The sequence below is a fragment of the Tachypleus tridentatus genome, chromosome 7 (genome assembly GCF_004210375.1).
Source record: "Tachypleus tridentatus isolate NWPU-2018 chromosome 7, ASM421037v1, whole genome shotgun sequence".
In the NCBI taxonomy this organism is placed as follows: Eukaryota; Metazoa; Arthropoda; class Merostomata; order Xiphosura; family Limulidae; genus Tachypleus; species Tachypleus tridentatus.
Window position 1 is genome coordinate 171,283,457 of NC_134831.1, and position 18,348 is coordinate 171,301,804.

Consider the following 18,348-nt stretch of genomic DNA (forward strand, 5'->3'; position numbering starts at 1 on the left):
GAGTTTGGTTTGTTTTGAATTTCGCGCAAAGCTACACGACGGCTATATGAGCTAACAGTCCCTAATTTAACAGTATAACACTAGAGAGTAGGCAGCTAGTCATCGCCACCCATCGTCAACTCTTGTGCTACTCTTTTACCAACGAATAGTAGGATTGATAGTCACATTATAACGCCCCCACGGCTGAAAGGGCGAGTATGTTTGGTGTGACGGGTAATTTCAAATAAATAATTTTGAACAGTATTAAAAATCATTTTCCGGTGAAGGTTTATCTTTCCAAGCTTCTGATTGGTTTGGTTTGAATTTCATGCAAAGCTTCACGAGAGCTATCTGCGCTAGCAGTCCCTAATTTAACAGTGTAAGACTAGAGAGAAGGCAGATAGTCATCATCACCCAACGCCAACTCTAGGTCTACTCTTTTACCAACGAATAGTGGGATTGACCGAAAAATTATAAAGCCATCACGGTTGAAAGAGCGAGTATGTTTGGTGTGACGGGGATTCAAACCTGCGACCCTCAGATTACGAGTCGAACACCTTAATCCACCTGGCCATGCCGGACCGTCCAGGAAAGAGTGTTACCAGTAGTTTTGTAATAGACTAAAGTAATGGATTTTGTTTTGTAATGGACTAAAATGTTTAATTTGATGTCCGTTTTAAATAACAGTGTTCTGTGGAAAAAGGAAATTCAATTTTAAAAAAATTGTTTAGGGTACTTACAAATGTATGAAATATTATACTAGTTCCTTGGAATTGTACGAGGGCAATGTAACAACGTTATCATTGTAATGAATACAGAAGATAGGGAAGTAACTGGTTTCCTTCTGTATATCTAACAACTGATTGTTTCTCTGATGGGACAGCGGTAGGTTCACGAACTTACACTAAAATCTTAGGTTCGATTTCCCGCGATGGGCACAGCCCAATGTGCCATTACTCCACAGAGAAATAATAACGACCCATCTTTTATTTCTCTTCCCACCCCTTTAACTCGTCTTTTAACATATTATAAAAGGACCAGGTCAATATTAAAACTCGCTTGAAGTTATTGTGTTCTCAGCTTACGTTGGAAACAGATTTATATAAGAGAAATACGACGTACATTTTCAAGTGTTTATGTACACATTCGCAGCATTAATAATAAGGACACGGATAAAAACCGTTGGTAGACACTTCAACCAACCCACACATTTACTCATTTTAGAATAGTCGATCTTTGTTAAGCATACAAAACCAAAACAAAAGAGATCTGAAACAGACTGATTTATCGTCGTCTTTGTAGCCTAAAACAACAGTGGTAAATCTGACGGTTTATAAAATATTACGCTAGGGGGCGGGTATCGACACTCGCGGTTAGTACAACATTATGTGCAGAATAACGAACAAAGTGAAAGAATGGATTTTGTGAGTTATAATTGTGATGAATATTACGTTGTCAAGCCTTTATTGATTAAAAAATTACAAACACAATGGCTTATTATTTAATTTTGTTATCACTGTTAAAGAGTATTAAACTTTAATACATTTATAGTCTTCATAAGATGCGTTACAAGAATTGGGAGAACTGAATAAATACTTAGTTTGTCGCCTCCTAGTGGCTTTATGGTAAGTTTGAGAGCAATTCGAGGATTGACTCTCCAGTAGGCACTGTGCAGACAGCTCAGTGTACATTCACTTTTGCGCTTAAATAAATCAAGTTTGAAATTATAAGTTTGATTCTTCCGGTGGGCACAGTGCAGACAGCCCATTGTATTACTTTGCACCTAAACAGGCCAAGCAAACCGAAGCAGGTCTACCATTCGAAATAACGACCACGAATATATACTTCAAAGTGACACCAAAAATATACTTGGGAAAAAAAACAACTCTTTCTGACTTAGGAACCAGGAATGAAATAAGACGCTGACTTCAGTGACCTTTATGGCGTTGATATCTGATCGGTTTGTTTCTAGGGCTACACAAAATGCAGTCAACTTGTGTAACATTTCTCAGCATAACTAAACCGTATTATTAGTCTGCACGTTCGGTGCAGAGGGTGGTCGTAAACATTTAATATGCAGGCTTCTTGTAGACCTGGAACAGACAAAGATTTCTGTTGTTTCTAAAGTAAGAAAGCATTACAAGGTACTTATTGATAAACGTGGACGTAAAAGTCAGTTTCTTTACCAAACAGAGTAATATCTGGAAAGTTTGGTAGTTTTCTTAAATTTACACAATTTGCCATCTTTGCAGTTTTGGCATTATAAGCCCTCTGACTTACAGCTGAGTCACTGAAGGAGAAGGTGTAATCTAAAGACCAACAATTACTTTTGTTTATGTTGGATAATTCTGCAGGACTGGAAATGTAACAGAATGTAAATACGCCCCTTAGCTCCACAAAGAACAAACTGGTTAAATATTGCTATACTGTTCATCTATTTATTAGTACAGTTAACGTTTCGGATTATTAGACAAGGGTTCCACCACTCCAAAGTGAAATAACAATACACCTCAAATAAAGTGTCATGAGAAATTCTCTTGAAACGTCAAAGAAACCGGATATGTTGTCTCATATTGTTAAGTAACGTACTCTCCACATCAGCCGCTCTTAAATTAAAATTCACAAACTTTACTTGAGGCCTACCAGTTAGCGTACTCATGTAATCCTTAGGATTCATGGTTCGCGACCCGTTCCTGAAAACCCACGAACCGAACTTTGAAATCATAGGCGCGTAACAAGAGCGAGGGTTATATCACACTCTTCGATCACGTAGCTGGAGAGTTGGCGGGGAGTACTCCTCCCTAGCTGCTTTTTTCCTTGTAATTGAGCAAATCAAATCCTGCATGTATCTAAAGTAAACTTAGTGAAGCTACAGAGAATGGGTGACTGTAATGTCATTAATTTGTGACATACCAGTTTCTAGGAGATAAAACAACATTAAATGGATATTTGGCAGGCATGTTTTTAGGTTTTTTCTGGTATAATTTTACAGTTCAGTCGGCCCATGGTCAGAGCCTTGTTTATAAATTTCTACATAACATATTCTAACATTTGTAAATAAATTAGCTAGTACGTGCACAACTCATTTTAACTCGGGCATGAAAACAGCGTTTTAAAGCAATGATTAAAACACTATTTCTGATTTAAAGAACCAGTCAAATTTCGGAATTCTCTGGTAAATATCAGAAGAAAAAATTATTTGTTTAATCGTAGAACTACACAATAAGCTATATAACCTATATACAAAAATTTGATAGCCCACTATTTGCAATCCCCATGGAAACCACGTCGTACACAGTAATAATTGTTAGGTCTTCAACATTTATAATTTATCACGTAGAGCAATAACATAATTTTTTAATAATATATCAAATGTGTCGTAGAGATAGTTGGGTGTATATTTATGTTATACTGGTAATGTATAGCAATCTATGTATGTTTCCTGGTATTAATAACCACCAGTTTGTATTTGTGACTGACATTTTCTGAGTTTGTTAGTTTTGGTATCTCTTTCATTTTTCTATCTAGGACATGGCTAGTTGTATAGGTCGGCGCTACTGGTTCTGTATCAGAAACTCCAAGGTTCAAGCCCAAATATGCCACTGAATACATTCATATTTTTAGCCGTGGAGGCATTATAATCATATGTATTTTGTTTTGGAACTTCGTGCAAAGTACACAAGCCGTTCCTAACTTGGCAGTGACAGACCAGAGAGCCTTACGAACGTCAGTCAAAAATCACCCTCCGTCAACTTCTAAGCTACTATTTCACCAACGAACAGTGAGATTGACAGTTACGTCATAACACCATCACAGTTGAAAGGGCAACAATTTCTGTGACTGTATCCCCACCCAGTGGCACAGCGGGATATCTTCGGACTTACAAGCTAAAAACTGGATTTCAATACTCGTGATGGGCAGAGCACAGATATTCCATCGTGTAGCTTTGTCCCTTATTACAAACAAACAAAACAAGACTGTAATTGATACTACGACCCGCTGTGTGCGAGCCCAGTGCTCTAATCACCACATCATTATAAAGAAGAATGCGGGTGTAACCTATAAACACTCGTCACATAAAATGACAGTTTACTCCAACCTTCTAATATCGAAAGCAGTTTTTATTAAAATCGCTACTTTACTTATCACAGATTTTCCCTCGACCCTCCTCGTGCCAGTCTCGGGGCGCCTAATTTCTTTGTTTTGTTATTATGCACAAAACTACACAAAGGGTTATTCTGCACACCACTGGTATCGAAACCCCATTTATACCAGTACGAGTCCACAGACGTACCATTGTGACACTAGGGGCACCGCCTAATTTAAAAGGAAAGTTGATAATAGAAGTGGTCGGTATAAATATAACTTCTTGGTCGTATTTTTATATCAAAAAGATGAAAACAAACGGCAGCTGATAGTTTCCCTTTGTACAATTAGAGTGGATAAGCCAGTTTAAGCCTTTTGTCCTGAGTTTCATGGACCACAGCCCTCTGTTGTTACATATGTAAATTTTACACAAACAGAGTTATATATTTACATTTATGATAGTAACTCAAAACGACTCATGAAGATAATATTGCTAAATACCGAATTTTATTCTCTAACTGGAGAACAGTGTGCGATTTATTCAAATTTTGAAATATTTTCCTTGTTAATGATGATAATAGTTTGATTATAGTGTAAACAAAAGGATATAACCATTCTGTTAATATCTGGGTAACAAATCAAATAAGACACGAGTTGAAGACAGGCTTAGAAGGCTGTTCTAGGAATTCTAATATGACTGGAGTAAACGAACAATAAACAACTAGAAATTGTATGGGAGTTGTTATCGTGTTTGTTCACCACAAAACATACTCTGTGTAGAACAGTACGTCGCGACCTCTAACGCGATTTATTACATTCTCTATTCCGACAAGTTAGGCCCACGTGATCATTACTTACCACTAGAAGCAACGTGACGAACGAGAAAACGTGTAGAGACAAAACCTTCAATTTAATTTAAGAAAAGCTATTTCGCGGCCGTGATCGTCTAGTGATTAGGACATTGCGTTGTGGCCGCAATAACCCAGGTTCAAATCCTGGTCACGGCATAACTTACTTTTGACTATTTTCATAACTAATACACCAGAAAGTGTAACAACATAAAGAGCACGTGACTTAAAAATATACGTTATGTAAGGAAAATATGACAGTCAAAATTATTATTACATTATCTCGCCGAATCACAGTTTTACAGAAAAGTTAAATATTTTATCATATTTATTATACATATGTATATTATAGAAGTCTTTAAATAAATCAACGTCTTCTCTTCAAAGCTCTGATATATGAGCCTTCATTTTTATCATTATAACACAGACATCTACAAAAATAAAAATGTTACATGTATGACTTCAAACATGGCTGTGAATTAGGACCTGACTCGGGCAGACAGATTGGACTCTCGCTCGTAATCAGAGGGTCGCGGGTTTGAATCCCTGTCACATCAAACATGCTTGCCTTTTCAATCGTGGGTACGTTATAATGTCACAGTTAATCCCAGTATTCGTTGCTAAAAGAGTATCCCAAGAGTTGGCGGTAGGTGGTGATGACTAGCTGCCTTCCCTCAAGTCTTACACTGCTAAATTAAAGGCGGCTAGCTCAGGTAACATTCGTGAAGCTTTGCGCGACAACTCAAAATAAACCTTTGAATTAAAATCTTATGTATGGGAGGGGGGAACACTACCTGCGCTTACAGCTAAGCCATTGACAGGAGCTTACGTATTTGAAAATTAATTATTATAATCATTTAGTTGTTGTTGTAATTTTCCTTCTTGATCATTGTATAAGGTAGGAGACAATTAGATCATCTTAATTTATCTTCCTAGAAAATGCCACATCTCACTGGGTTATCTTGACAGTTTTAGATAGATTAATATGAAATAATAATAAACAAGAGCCGAGGCACTCGAAATTAATTTAGGCACGATTAGAATAAATTGATCTATCAAACTTTGGGTGTGGTCAAACACATCAGTTGAAAGCGTTTGACACCCCGAGCAAAAAACTGTAATTAGATCTCTACTTGGTGAAACGATGACGGAGCTGAGCTAAAAGTTTGTACTTGAAAAACCTCTATGAGCCACTTTGCCGCCGCTAAAAACAGAGTTGACAGCTATCTCCAATGGTCGTTCACAGGTTTGGCTAATAAAGTAAAAAGAAGACATCTGATCAAGCGTATTGATGTAGATTAGAGAAAAGTGTGATTAAGATACACTTTGTGAATTCTTCACTCATGACGTTAGAAAAACACATAGGTTCAAGAAGACTTTACAAAAATGAAATAAAAACCATCTAACCAGGGGTCTTTTAGAAAGGTGGACCTTTCTTCTTCAGAGGCAAACTGGAAATGATGGTGTAATCGAATGAATGATATACATAAAGGGAGTTTAGTGATATCATGAAGGTCATCCGGTTTTCCTGGAAATGTCCATTTCTCTATTCCCAGTTTGCCCCTGAAGAAAAAGGTCAATCTTCCGAAATCGATTGGATCACAAGGTTTTTATTTATTTCTATTAAAGTTTTCACAGTATTTAATAAAACACTATTAATATGGAAGTCCTTAAATTTACATGAGGAGAGAAGGGAACGTTAGGGTTCTTTCAAACCTTTTCTCTTTTAAGTATCAATGTGTCGGTAACCTCACTGACCTCAAGCAATGAATGTAGGGAAAGTAGAAATAAAATACCACCGTAGAACCGTGTTTCGACAAGTGTACGAGGTTTCACTCACAACAGTTCCCCCCTAAAGAAAAACAACAAACACTAGACCGATAGGAAATTAATGACCTGTACTGCAGAGATTTTGGTTTCAAAAGTACATGTTACAACACAGTGTTAGGTTGGAGTAGGCTTAACCCCGTTATAATATATTTACAAATAACTGAAACAACTGGTTCAATCGTAACAGGAAAAACATAGCTACGACGAAGAACACGTAGAAATAACGAAAATATGTCTACAATATTCCCTGCTTCAAGGACAAGGCGAATTTATTATGTAAACGAGAGCTACCTTCACAAGCCGCCCTTCATTTGAAATAGATACCCAAAAGACACAGTCAACAGTACCCACCGCCGTTAATTTATGAATTCTTGCATAACCAAATAGTGGGATTTAACTGCCACATTTATAATGCACCAATGGTTCCAAAATGAGTAATTTTGTAACCTTTATACTGCTAATATCAAGATAAATTACCCCAAAATCACACGATAGTCCTTTATTTAAAGCAAGTTTCCATTGTAATAACTCCTCTTAACGCTTGCCACTTTCGTTTTATACAGCCAAGGAGTTTAATAAGATTACGACACCGAAATTCACACATTTCTTTAAAATAAATTTCATCGCAAGGTTAGAATTTGAGCGTTTTTACTACATCCAACTCTAATATGGGTTTCATTGTTCAGTGGGATTGGCTGTAACTTAATAACACTCCCACGTTCATGTTCGGTGACGAGATTCGATCCCGCAGTATGTAGATTGCTAGTCGAGTGCCCTAAACACCTTGCCGAATGTATTTGGTAAACCATGATGTAGTGTGGTGTACGTTCAACACTATGTAAATATTGTAACCTTGAAGGGAAAATAACCTACGATTTTATTAAATATGAAACAGTGAACAATCATTTAATTTATTACGGTATTATCAAAATGTCGACAATGTAACAGAGCAAAAGCTATACCACATTAAAATATATATATATATATATATATATATACCATGAAATAAAAGTTCAGTAAAACCAAAAAAATCATTCGTTTTAAAACACGACTATCAGTTTTTCAACCTGAATAAAATAGTTGTAGGAATTCAACATTGAAACATGCACATGCAACTGACGCCATGTTCAATGCGATTAAAAATTTTACAATCTATAGTAGTGCCATCTTTTGATATTTTAAGGAATTAACGTTTATTTAATATTGTTGCTTGCGAGACTCGATTTCTTGTTAAAAAAAGTTATTATAATTGCATTTAACACTTCATAACTCCTAAATGATGACATATTTCATTGAAAAATTTCGCGATTTACGATATACGTAATGAAAGTTTCTAACACAAGTGTCATGTTTTAAGCAACATAAACAATCAGGATGGCAGCTTGTGGGCAGCATCCATCGACAACTTTTGGGCTACTTTATCAGTTATAATATATTCACGTCCTAAGTGTGATTTCTTAAGAAAACGAGACGCGTTATAATCCCATGTTGGGCCCTGTATTGCAAGAGATTCTCTTAACTTTATAAATATGTTGCAGAGATTAAAGTTCAACACTGAAAATAATTCACAATAACTATCTCGTTTGCTTCATAAGCTGATGTGTTTACAGCATATAATTAAAATAGTTGTCAAGAAGTTCACTGCTAAAAAACAGCAAAATCCCTAACCATTCTTATAAATACACACATTAAATTTTTTTTGTATAAACGTGGAAACGTACGATTTTTATTTTAAACCAAAAAACAAAGTAACCCATAGTAATGTTAACTTTTTCTTCCAGATTAAGACACAGCCTGAGGTGTGAGCATCTGATTTACTAACTTACACGGTACTTTTGTTAACTTTCATCTAACCCAGAAATAATTAGAAACAGTAAGTAATGCACATTAAATATCGAGTTGCTTTTACAGCACAAACAGAAAGGTAACTGTACCATCAAAACACTACACTATTATTACAACAGTATTTACAGACATATATGCAACATCTTTCTAGCTGATTTCCTCCTCTGTATATCCTTCATCTTTTGACTGTTCATGGACAAGAACGTACTCTCTTGTGCTGAACCCAAATTTGATAACATCTTTCTCCATTAACTCCACATACCTACGTGGTTCAATTTTATTATTGTTTACGTAAGTTCCATTGGCTGAGTCCAAGTCAATAATGTAGGGTCGAATTCTTTTTCCAAGAGTTCCGTCTGCTCTCTCAAAGTCCACTAACCTGAACTGAAGCACTGCCTGTTGCTTAGAGCAAGACGGATGATCTGTGGGAATGTCGGCAACAAGACGAGACCTTCCAAAGAGGAAAGCACTCTGGCGATGAAGAGCAATATGTGGTAAAGACTGGTCTCCTTTAAATGGATACAAACGCCATCTCTTCTTTGGCTTCCTAGCTTCAGATGGCTCACTGTACTTGACTACAATGCCATTATAAGTGTTGGTATCTTCAGCCAATTTTCCCGACAGTCCAAAGTTAGGTTTTTCTTTTTTTACATTTGTAGAGACATTTCTCTCATTCTCCTGTTTTCCCCACTTATGTCCTTCTTCTAATTTGCGTTTTCTGTCTTCAATTCTATGTCTGTCATTTCTTCTTCTTGCATGGTGGTCATCCTCTTCATCTTCAGGTTCCTGCTTGATTTGTCGGTTGGGCTCATGAACTTCATTTCTGCAATCATAATGTCCAAAACAATGATACCAAAGTTGCAGTGAAGAGAACTCAAAATAAAACTGTATTTAGTTTTTTACATTAACTTGTTCATTAAGTCTATTACAACATATCAAAATTACACAAGTTATTTTATCAGAACATTGATAAAAAAAACCTTCACAACTAATTATAAAAGAAAAAATATCCTACATTTTTTCCAAGTTAAATCTTATCTTACCAGGTTACTTTACAATACATTTCTGTCACCTTTTCCAGATTGGATTTAAATATTTTTCTCACTGTGGTCATATTTAAATTTTCAAAGTTAGCATATCTGTTGATACTTAAATGGAAATATCCTTTAAACTGTGTCCAAGTTGTTAAAAATCATTTTAGTTTTACTTCACAGAATGTAACAATTCAACACTAGATGTTAAATATGAATACAGAAAATATATAGTTACAGCTTATTCAAATCAAATATTCTTTACTGTTCTAAACAGTTTAGCACTTCAGCTTACTGATTGGAGAAGAAAGAGTTAAACAACGTATTCTTCACTGGGATTGAAGAACATTCTGATATAAAAATTATTTACTTCAGTGGTTCTCAAACTTTAATAATATGAGAACTGTTCTTAACTTCAAATTATTGTATGTACTTGTAACCTACCAGTTTTTTGTCTGGAAAAGTAGATTCTATGTAACTTGTGCTACAAAATCAAATGTTTTAAATGATACAAGTTTTATTTTATGAAAAATACATTTTATTCTATAAATCCCCCCCCCTTTTTTTTTATAATATTCATATGGAATGTAAGATGTCTCATGAACTTTCACAGACAACCCCAGTTTAAGAAATCCTGATATACATATATTACCAATCATGCTTCAAAAGTTCAGAGTCAGCAGTGTGGAAGAAAGACAGAGTTGAAAAAAACACTTGATTATTAAATCAAGAATGAGCAGTACCTAATGTTCAAATTCAACAAAATTTAGTTAAGCCATCATTAATATTCATATATTATTTATTGATCAACAATTCTCAAACTTTATCACTCATTTAATAATGTGTCTAGTCTCTCACCTGGTTCTTTTACTGTGTGGAAAGTGGTCCAACTTCTCTCTGTCCACGTTTCTACTGTATACATCACCATCAGTTCCATGCTTGTCTCTTTTGTGAATATGATACTTTTGTTCATTTTCCCCTTTATGTCTTTTTCTTTTTTCTAAAACATCAAAGTCATTGTCTCGTTTTACAGCATCCCGTTTGTTATTTCGATCTTTCTCAGAATAATGATGAATTTGATCATCACTGGAATACCACTCTCTCTCATCATATCTTTCTCTCTTAGCATGTTGTTTCTGGTAATCATTAAATTCTTTATCCCCATGATGTTCCTTATATTTCTTTTCTTTTCCCCTCTTTTGAATGTGGTCACTGACTACACGTTCTAACTCTTGTGCTCTGCGATGGTGGTGGTGATGTCGCATTTTTGCCATTTATTTTAAGCTATCTGACTGATTCCTCTGTTATATAAACAAAAAGATAAAATACATAAATCTAACACACCAGACAAAATGTCTTAAACAATCCTTACAGTTACAATTTAGTTCATATTTAACAAGTCAGAGGTTGAAAATACTACTAATTTATAGCTTATTTAATAAATATACATATATCTTAAGGGCAACAAAGGATCTGTTGGTCTACCTATGTCATCCTACCCACTATACTAAAACATCCATAGCCAATCCTTATGATTCAAGTATTTATCAAACATTCTCTTAAGTTTCCTAGGATTTATTGCCTTCACAACATCCAATCACCCTGTTAGAAAAAATGAAGCTGTCTGAGTTAAAGATAAATCTTACCATGCCAGAATTTATATTTGTGTCCCCTAGTCTTATTATTCTCACCTATAAACATGAAAAAAAAAACACATTAGCACTGTCCATTGTCTTTACAATCTGAAACACCTTAATCAGAAATCTTCCAAATCTTGCCTTCAGGAACACAGTTTCAGAAAACCTGTCCTAGTATGACAACTTTATCTCAGGTATCATATTAGAGGCATTCCCCTGAGTTTTTTAAATAATTCAACATTTTTTATAAAGTACAGAGCTCGAGACTGAATACAATATGATCTAACCAGTGAAATGTACAATGAAATTATAATCTCTTTAAGCTTGTGTTCAATATTTCTGTAGATATAACTAAAAACCCTGTTTGTCCTGCATCTAGGAACAGCATATTTCTTGGAGTTAATAAACAAAAGATTAGAAAATGACAGGCTTTAGTGTTCTACTACTAAACATGAGAAACATTGAAAATTACTATGAAACAGAAACATTTTAAGAGTGCTATAAACAAATACAACAAAACAGAATTCTGGTACTTCAGTTATTTGGATATTTAATAACTACACCAAGTTTTAACTTTTATTTAAACCTCAGTGGCTGGAAAACTCTGAGAGAAGTTGATTTTTTTAAAACAATTTTGTATAATTAGGACAGTTGGAGATACAGATCTAATAATGACAATGTAAAACCAATGTTCATGAAATCTCAGTAAATCTGAACTTAAGTAAGGTATTAAATCAGGAGACAGTTTAGCTGATAAAATATCTTTAAGATTTGTATATGATGGGTCACAGGTCATATCATTGCATTTGTTGACTTGCAGTCAAATTCTTAATTGAACTACTATTTTGTGAATTTATTTCGATAAACTTGTTATCAAATTGCAGATGATTTAAATTTTAGCACTTTATATTAGTTAATTTCTTAAAGTAAATGTTAAAACACCTAAATATTAATTTTTGTCTATCATATAGTAAGTTGAATGGAACATTGGTTCAAATTATGTTTTTGATGTCCAAACACAAAGTCTCTAGTTTCATATGAATTAGGAACTCAAATTACCAATACTGAAAAACTAGAATATAAAATAAGAACCTCATATATTTTCTATTTGTTGAAAATATGACTTATGCACTGAATCAAACACAGTTGATCTGTTCATCTCTTTCCATTTTTGGAAACAGTGCCTTATATACATTTACTTCAGTATATGATATGAGCAACCAATCAAAAGCTCAGAATGTCCACCTAGTAGCTTTCTCAGCCACTGTAAGTATTTCAAGCAGGTAGGTTGTATTTTTAGCCTGTATGAAACTACTAATTTGTTTAGATAAAATACAAAATAGTTAATAATCCTGATAAACTTTAGTAGAATTCTATGGTATTGATATAGTTATTTATGATTTTGTGCTTATTTAGAATGTATGTATAAAAATAAAACCTAAAAAACATTATTTCATTTCACAACCCCACATGCAATAATTAAAAAGACTTAGCAACCTGCAACAAGCATTAAATAAGAACAAACGTTGTCATAACTAGAAGATATAATTGTTTGCTATACTTATTTATTCACTGTTCTATATTCTAAGAAAAATAAGTTTCATAACTTATTTGTAAATAGTAATAATCTATACACATATATAATGTATTATAAATGAAACATGACTATTTTATAAAAAATACTAGTCCATTAAAGAATATCTAAGACAGGTTGTTACTTCGTAAAGACTAAAGGCCAGTTTTATATTACTGGATATAGTAATATTAGTGCACATGCACAATATCAATGCAATTTCTGTAATATTAATGAGGCATGACTGGAAGGCCAATATGATAAATATGTAATGGTATGAGATTTAAACTATTTAGACTAAACATTTGTGATTTTAAGTTGTAATCTGTAATCATTTCAGAATGAATAAACGATAATTTATATTCACTTCCTAATTTTTAAGGTGATTATGAGGCTGGTCAAATTCACAGACCCCACATGGTTAGGGTAGAAAAAATAAAAAACAAAGTAAAGGTTTACTGAAGACAAATGTTTGAAATGTATTTAGGAGGTTTTAGAGATTGCACAAATAATACTTAAGATTTTGGGGATGAAAAATTGTTTCTTTAATCATAATATGAAAATTACTTTGCACTCAGACAAGTAAAGAAACAGTCTCAATATTTTCACAACCAATTATTTAGTAAAAAAAACTCCATTAAAAACTTATTTTTTTGTGTACAAAAGACTTGTAATGTTCACTACAAGTCTGCCATATTTTTTTGAAGGTACATATACTTAATGTAAATACTTAACCCATATATATTATGCTAAGACCATTAAGAAAGGGTTAGGCTATTAATTTTTTAGAAATTAAAATAAACATTCCTTTATGATATTAATTACAAATCAGATATAATAGACATAATAATGACTAATGTCAGTAAGATTACTACTAGGTATAGATTAACACCAGTTAAATATCCATAGTTCTAAGAATACAAACTGATACAAACACAACTAAATCTAGATAGTCAATCATATGTATACTTTAACACTCCTACGAAAAGACGTTTCTAGTCCTGATTTCTCCAAGCCCGTTCCCCTGGCTGTGGTTTCGCTAGATAGTAGATAGGGACAGTGGGAATCTCGTTAATCCATTCATTAATGGATTTAAATGGCAATTTCATTTAAATACAAAATTATTAGCCTAATATTAATAACCTTTCAAGTTGCTCTGGGGCCTATTATGCCCCACTTTTCGTAGGAGTGTTAAGTCAAAATGTAAGATTAATAGACATTGGCAACAGATTAATTTATCAACATAACTAAGCAAGTATAACCAATCATGTCACACGTAACAAGCAGAAAAATTAAAAACTGAAATAAACAGATACACTAATTTGATTATTGTCACAATGATCAGTATTTGATGTTTAAAGGTAAGTGATACAGCAAACTTACAACTGGGAGGTGAAGTACAAGCTTACATACATATATAAATAGAGACAACATATCTGGCAAGGTTGAATGATTAGTAAAATTTACTAATTGATTAACTGTTATGTTTATTAGTCAATTACATTCAAATAATAGATTATTCTTGCAAGACCTGAATGGTTGGATTGATCTAAAACAGTAATGATTGAAAAGAATAATTTTGGTGAGTTAATTATTTGTGTGTGTCCTGATACTAACCAATAAAACAACTTTGAATTAATTGAAAGTAATAACAAGAAATTATAAAGATATTTTTAAATTTTCAATAATTGAAAATGGCAACAATCTGAAAAACTATTTATTGACTCTTTGTGACACTAATGAATTCACTTATAATCATAATTAATTGTTGCTTATAAGCAGTTGAATATACTGATTAATTAATCAGTTGTAGTCTTAGTAGGAAGGTGAGGGTTTTACTTCATGTTGACAGCTTTTAATGAAAGTCTAATGTAGCATTTCTTCTGTTATAAGCAGTATTTCAAACAGCAGATACATGTTCTTTCATAGGTGCACATTAGAAAAGGTATTAACTTAGTTCATAGGCAGAGAAACATAAAGTTAAATAATATAAATTTAAATCATCAGCAGTCAGATAATTATTTAACTTTTTAAATATATATGCATGCAACATTACTTGATTACAATTCCACCAACTGCTGTGTTCCACGTTTTGTCCCAACGTTTAATACTGGTTTATTTATTAATTTTTCTGCTATGAAAAATTGAAAGATGCCTCTTTTCAGTATATATATTATAGTGACATGACCTCCGATGCATTAACTAGGGCCATGATTCCAAACACTTGTAATAACATGTACAAAACATCTTATATTTTGTAAAACAGATGCTTACTTTATCCATAATTACAAAGTACACGTAAAGAAAAAGTTCTTTAGCACCACATCTCTGCTCTACCCAACAGTACATGCACTTACAATATGTTCTATACACATTTTCTAACATTTATTCACACCAGTAAAAATTTTACATCACTTGTCCTACAAGTGAATTGACCATTACAAAAAATTCCAAGTCCTGCATATATGACAGAAGAAAGGTTTATAATAATTCTAGTTTGCTTTAAGGGTAATAATACTACTTTTGTCTAAACTGCTTGGAAAATACCTATCATACTTGTGATAATATTTACTGGATACAAATTCAAAGGGGCATATTGCACAATAAAATGAATTAACTGTTAATAAGTGCTAAAATAAGCCTTTCTTTCAAAAACATTATATTTATTGTAATAAATAAATGTTTATATGTTCAAACTAGGATCCTATATTTACTTACAGAACCTTCCACTTTTTCACAACTTTTTAAGTGCCTTTTATTCTAGTAACCTCATTACTGATTTACTACTAACCAAATCTTTATAACTTCAACTATAGTTGACCTAAAATATTACTATTACTCAGTATTAGTTATACAGAATCTGCAAAATGTCAGGTAAAAAGTATATTTAGTGTTTATCCCAATTTAGAATGGCTACCTGAGGCAAACTCGATGGTTACAACTATAAATCAAAAATTGTCATGTATACGTAACTGCAAATGCAAGAATTACTAGTAATACTTTTGCAAACAAAATGCAAGGTCCAATACCACACACCTATATGTATATTAATCAGTGATGTCGAGAAAACCCACTTGTAGAGAAATATATATGTATATTATATTTACTTCACAGTTTTTAGATTAAGTTACAGTTTGTACCTGAAACAATAAAACTTGGGGTTGAATAATATATATTTGAATATTATTAAAATGTGCATTTACGAAACATATACAATTTTTAAATGTAAACAAAACTTCACACATTTAAGAACATTTAAATTTTTAATAACAAATTGTACTATAAGTTATGATTTGTTATATCTTAATTATAGTATAATTAATCGTTTTCAGTCAGGTTTCGCCCAACGACGTTACCAATTTAACCTTTATTTTAAAGGATGGATAAAATAAACAATTATAGTGTTAAGCCTATACACACATTACAAACACTACGTTTAAGCCTAACATTACGTAACTATTACCTTAGCTTGTTGCACCATGAAATACACGTCATTATGCGATTAAATGCGGTAGACACATAAAATCATATATAAAAGAAATCAAAATTACATGAAGTCAGGTACTATTAAAAATATTCAATACAAAAAGGGTTAATTTCTTACGTTCTTAAAAAATCCCAACTATGTAAAGAAAGGTCCCTTACTCAATCACAGATAAAATCTGCAGCGCCACTTGCGGTATTTTTCAAATAAACTATTTTATATTTTAATGCATAAAATATTTTCTGTTTTTACTTCCAGAGCAAGAATATTCTAATGACAGTTGTTTTCACATATTATAAGGATACATTTAATATTATATAGTTGCTAAAACTGGAATTTTTAATAAAATGTAACATATAGTTATATAACAGCTTTATTAGTAAAAGTGTTAATGCCAATACAGCTGTCCTGAGATACATTTTCATTTCAAGTGGGTTTCTTGTCATCACAAGATATATATATTGTTACTTGATAGGGATAATAACTTTTCACAAAACGCCTATCAATATTGCTTCAAATAAACTTGTTCATTTACGCGTAGAAACTAATTAAATGTAGAAGAAGAAAAATAACCTATTTTTATTTACATGTAGCGTATTATTAACTACTATAAATGTACTGCGTCGCAATATGAATGTCCAAATATTTTATCTTTGATGACCTTAAGTTGTCTACCAGTTCAAATTATTTTTAGTTTCCGTTGTTGTTGTATTTTATGTGAGACTCAAAGTGAAACCGTAGAGTATTATTTAATTACTACAATAACGTTTTCTCACGTTTTCATTATTAAGTTTTCTTATACGCTGAAACAATTTATTTTTCTTTGTTTGTTTTGAATTTCGCGCAAAGCTACTCGAGGACTATCTTCGCTAGGCATCCCATAATTTATCAGTGTAAGACTAGAGGGAAGGCAGCTAGTCATCACCACCCACCGCCAACTCTTGGAGTACTCTTTTACTTACGAATAGTGGGATTAACCGTAACATGAAACGCCCCCACAGCTGAAAGGGCGAGTATGTTTGGTACGACGGGAATTCGAACCCGCAACCCTCGGATTACGAGTCGAAAGCCTTAACCCACCTGGCTATGCCAGACCCAATTTATTTTTATAGTGTTGTTGTGGTGAAAACAGAGACGTCGTTAGATGCTTAAAAAAAGTGGAGTTCGTAGCCATACACATGAATTTTCAACGTTTTGGTATGATAATGCTTCTGATTTCACAAGGCACCAATTGGGGATTCATGGCATGGGTCCTCTTAGGCCTGTGTCTAGTGACGCTTTTGGTGAAAAAGAAATTAATAAAAAAGGTTCTTAGTGACTGAGTGTCCTTAATATGTTGTAATAAACACTACTGGTACACAAAAATAAAAATATGTAAAAGTGAAAAAAGTGGGTAAATTAGCCTCTTTAACTTGTTTAATGGTTGGGATCCAAACAAGCGATCAGGAATTAACGTCTTAACACTGAGAATTTGTAGAAATTTAAACGAGTGAATAAAACCTGTTTATCGCTTATTTTTCTCTAAAACGAAACAGATTATTTCAAAAAATATTTACTTGAATACATGTTTTTTTCTTCAATTCGACACATTTTAAGTAACTGGCGTCACTTGGATTTAGCGATTTCATGTAATTTTTAAAGCATATCATTTCATGTTAGTTTGTTACAATTATATACTTTAAATGAAGAAATATCTTATTACATCTCTAAATTCGTCAAATTATATTAAGTTTCTTTGGACAACTTTTTTTTAAAAACTTTCTATTTAATTTTTTCTAATTATATTAACTGTGCTTAGTGACATCTATTGCTTTCCATCCGGACTAAAATGTTTTATATCACTATTCATTTCATTTATCTACTTTCAATTAAACAAGTCTTCTGCTTTTTAAAGTTTTCCACTAGTTAATGTAAATATTCATTATTTCTAAAACATTTGATATTTCATTTGAAATGAATTAAAACATAACCGTTTAAGAAATAGGTGATAGTTTAAATTCCTAGCATTCTCGGTTTCTGTATTTGAAACATATAT

At 32.9% G+C, this 18,348-nt stretch overlaps 1 protein-coding gene and 1 non-coding gene across 4 annotated transcripts; one reads left to right on the forward strand and one right to left on the reverse strand.

The window, feature by feature from the left end:
* Nucleotides 1-5,000: 5,000 nt before the first annotated feature.
* TRNAH-GUG (transfer RNA histidin (anticodon GUG)) lies at nt 5,001-5,072 on the forward strand. Its single transcript has one exon. It is a non-coding gene; the product is annotated as a tRNA-His (tRNA).
* Nucleotides 5,073-7,618: 2,546 nt separating this feature from the next.
* On the reverse strand, nt 7,619-16,510 carry LOC143257219 (putative serine/threonine-protein kinase DDB_G0280133). Of its 3 annotated transcripts, XM_076515614.1 has the most exons (4): nt 16,434-16,506; nt 11,266-11,310; nt 10,478-10,920; nt 7,619-9,411 (listed from the first exon to the last, which is right to left on the reverse strand). In XM_076515614.1, exons 3-4 carry the CDS (start codon nt 10,891-10,893, stop codon nt 8,736-8,738), a joined length of 1,092 nt encoding a protein of 363 aa, XP_076371729.1. In that variant the 5' UTR covers nt 10,894-10,920; nt 11,266-11,310; nt 16,434-16,506; the 3' UTR covers nt 7,619-8,735. The 3 variants fall into 3 exon arrangements, with proteins under 3 accessions (XP_076371729.1, XP_076371728.1, XP_076371730.1); XM_076515613.1 differs by lacking the exon at nt 11,266-11,310 and having other exon boundaries at nt 16,434-16,510; XM_076515615.1 differs by lacking the exon at nt 11,266-11,310 and having other exon boundaries at nt 16,293-16,475.
* Nucleotides 16,511-18,348: the final 1,838 nt, after the last annotated feature.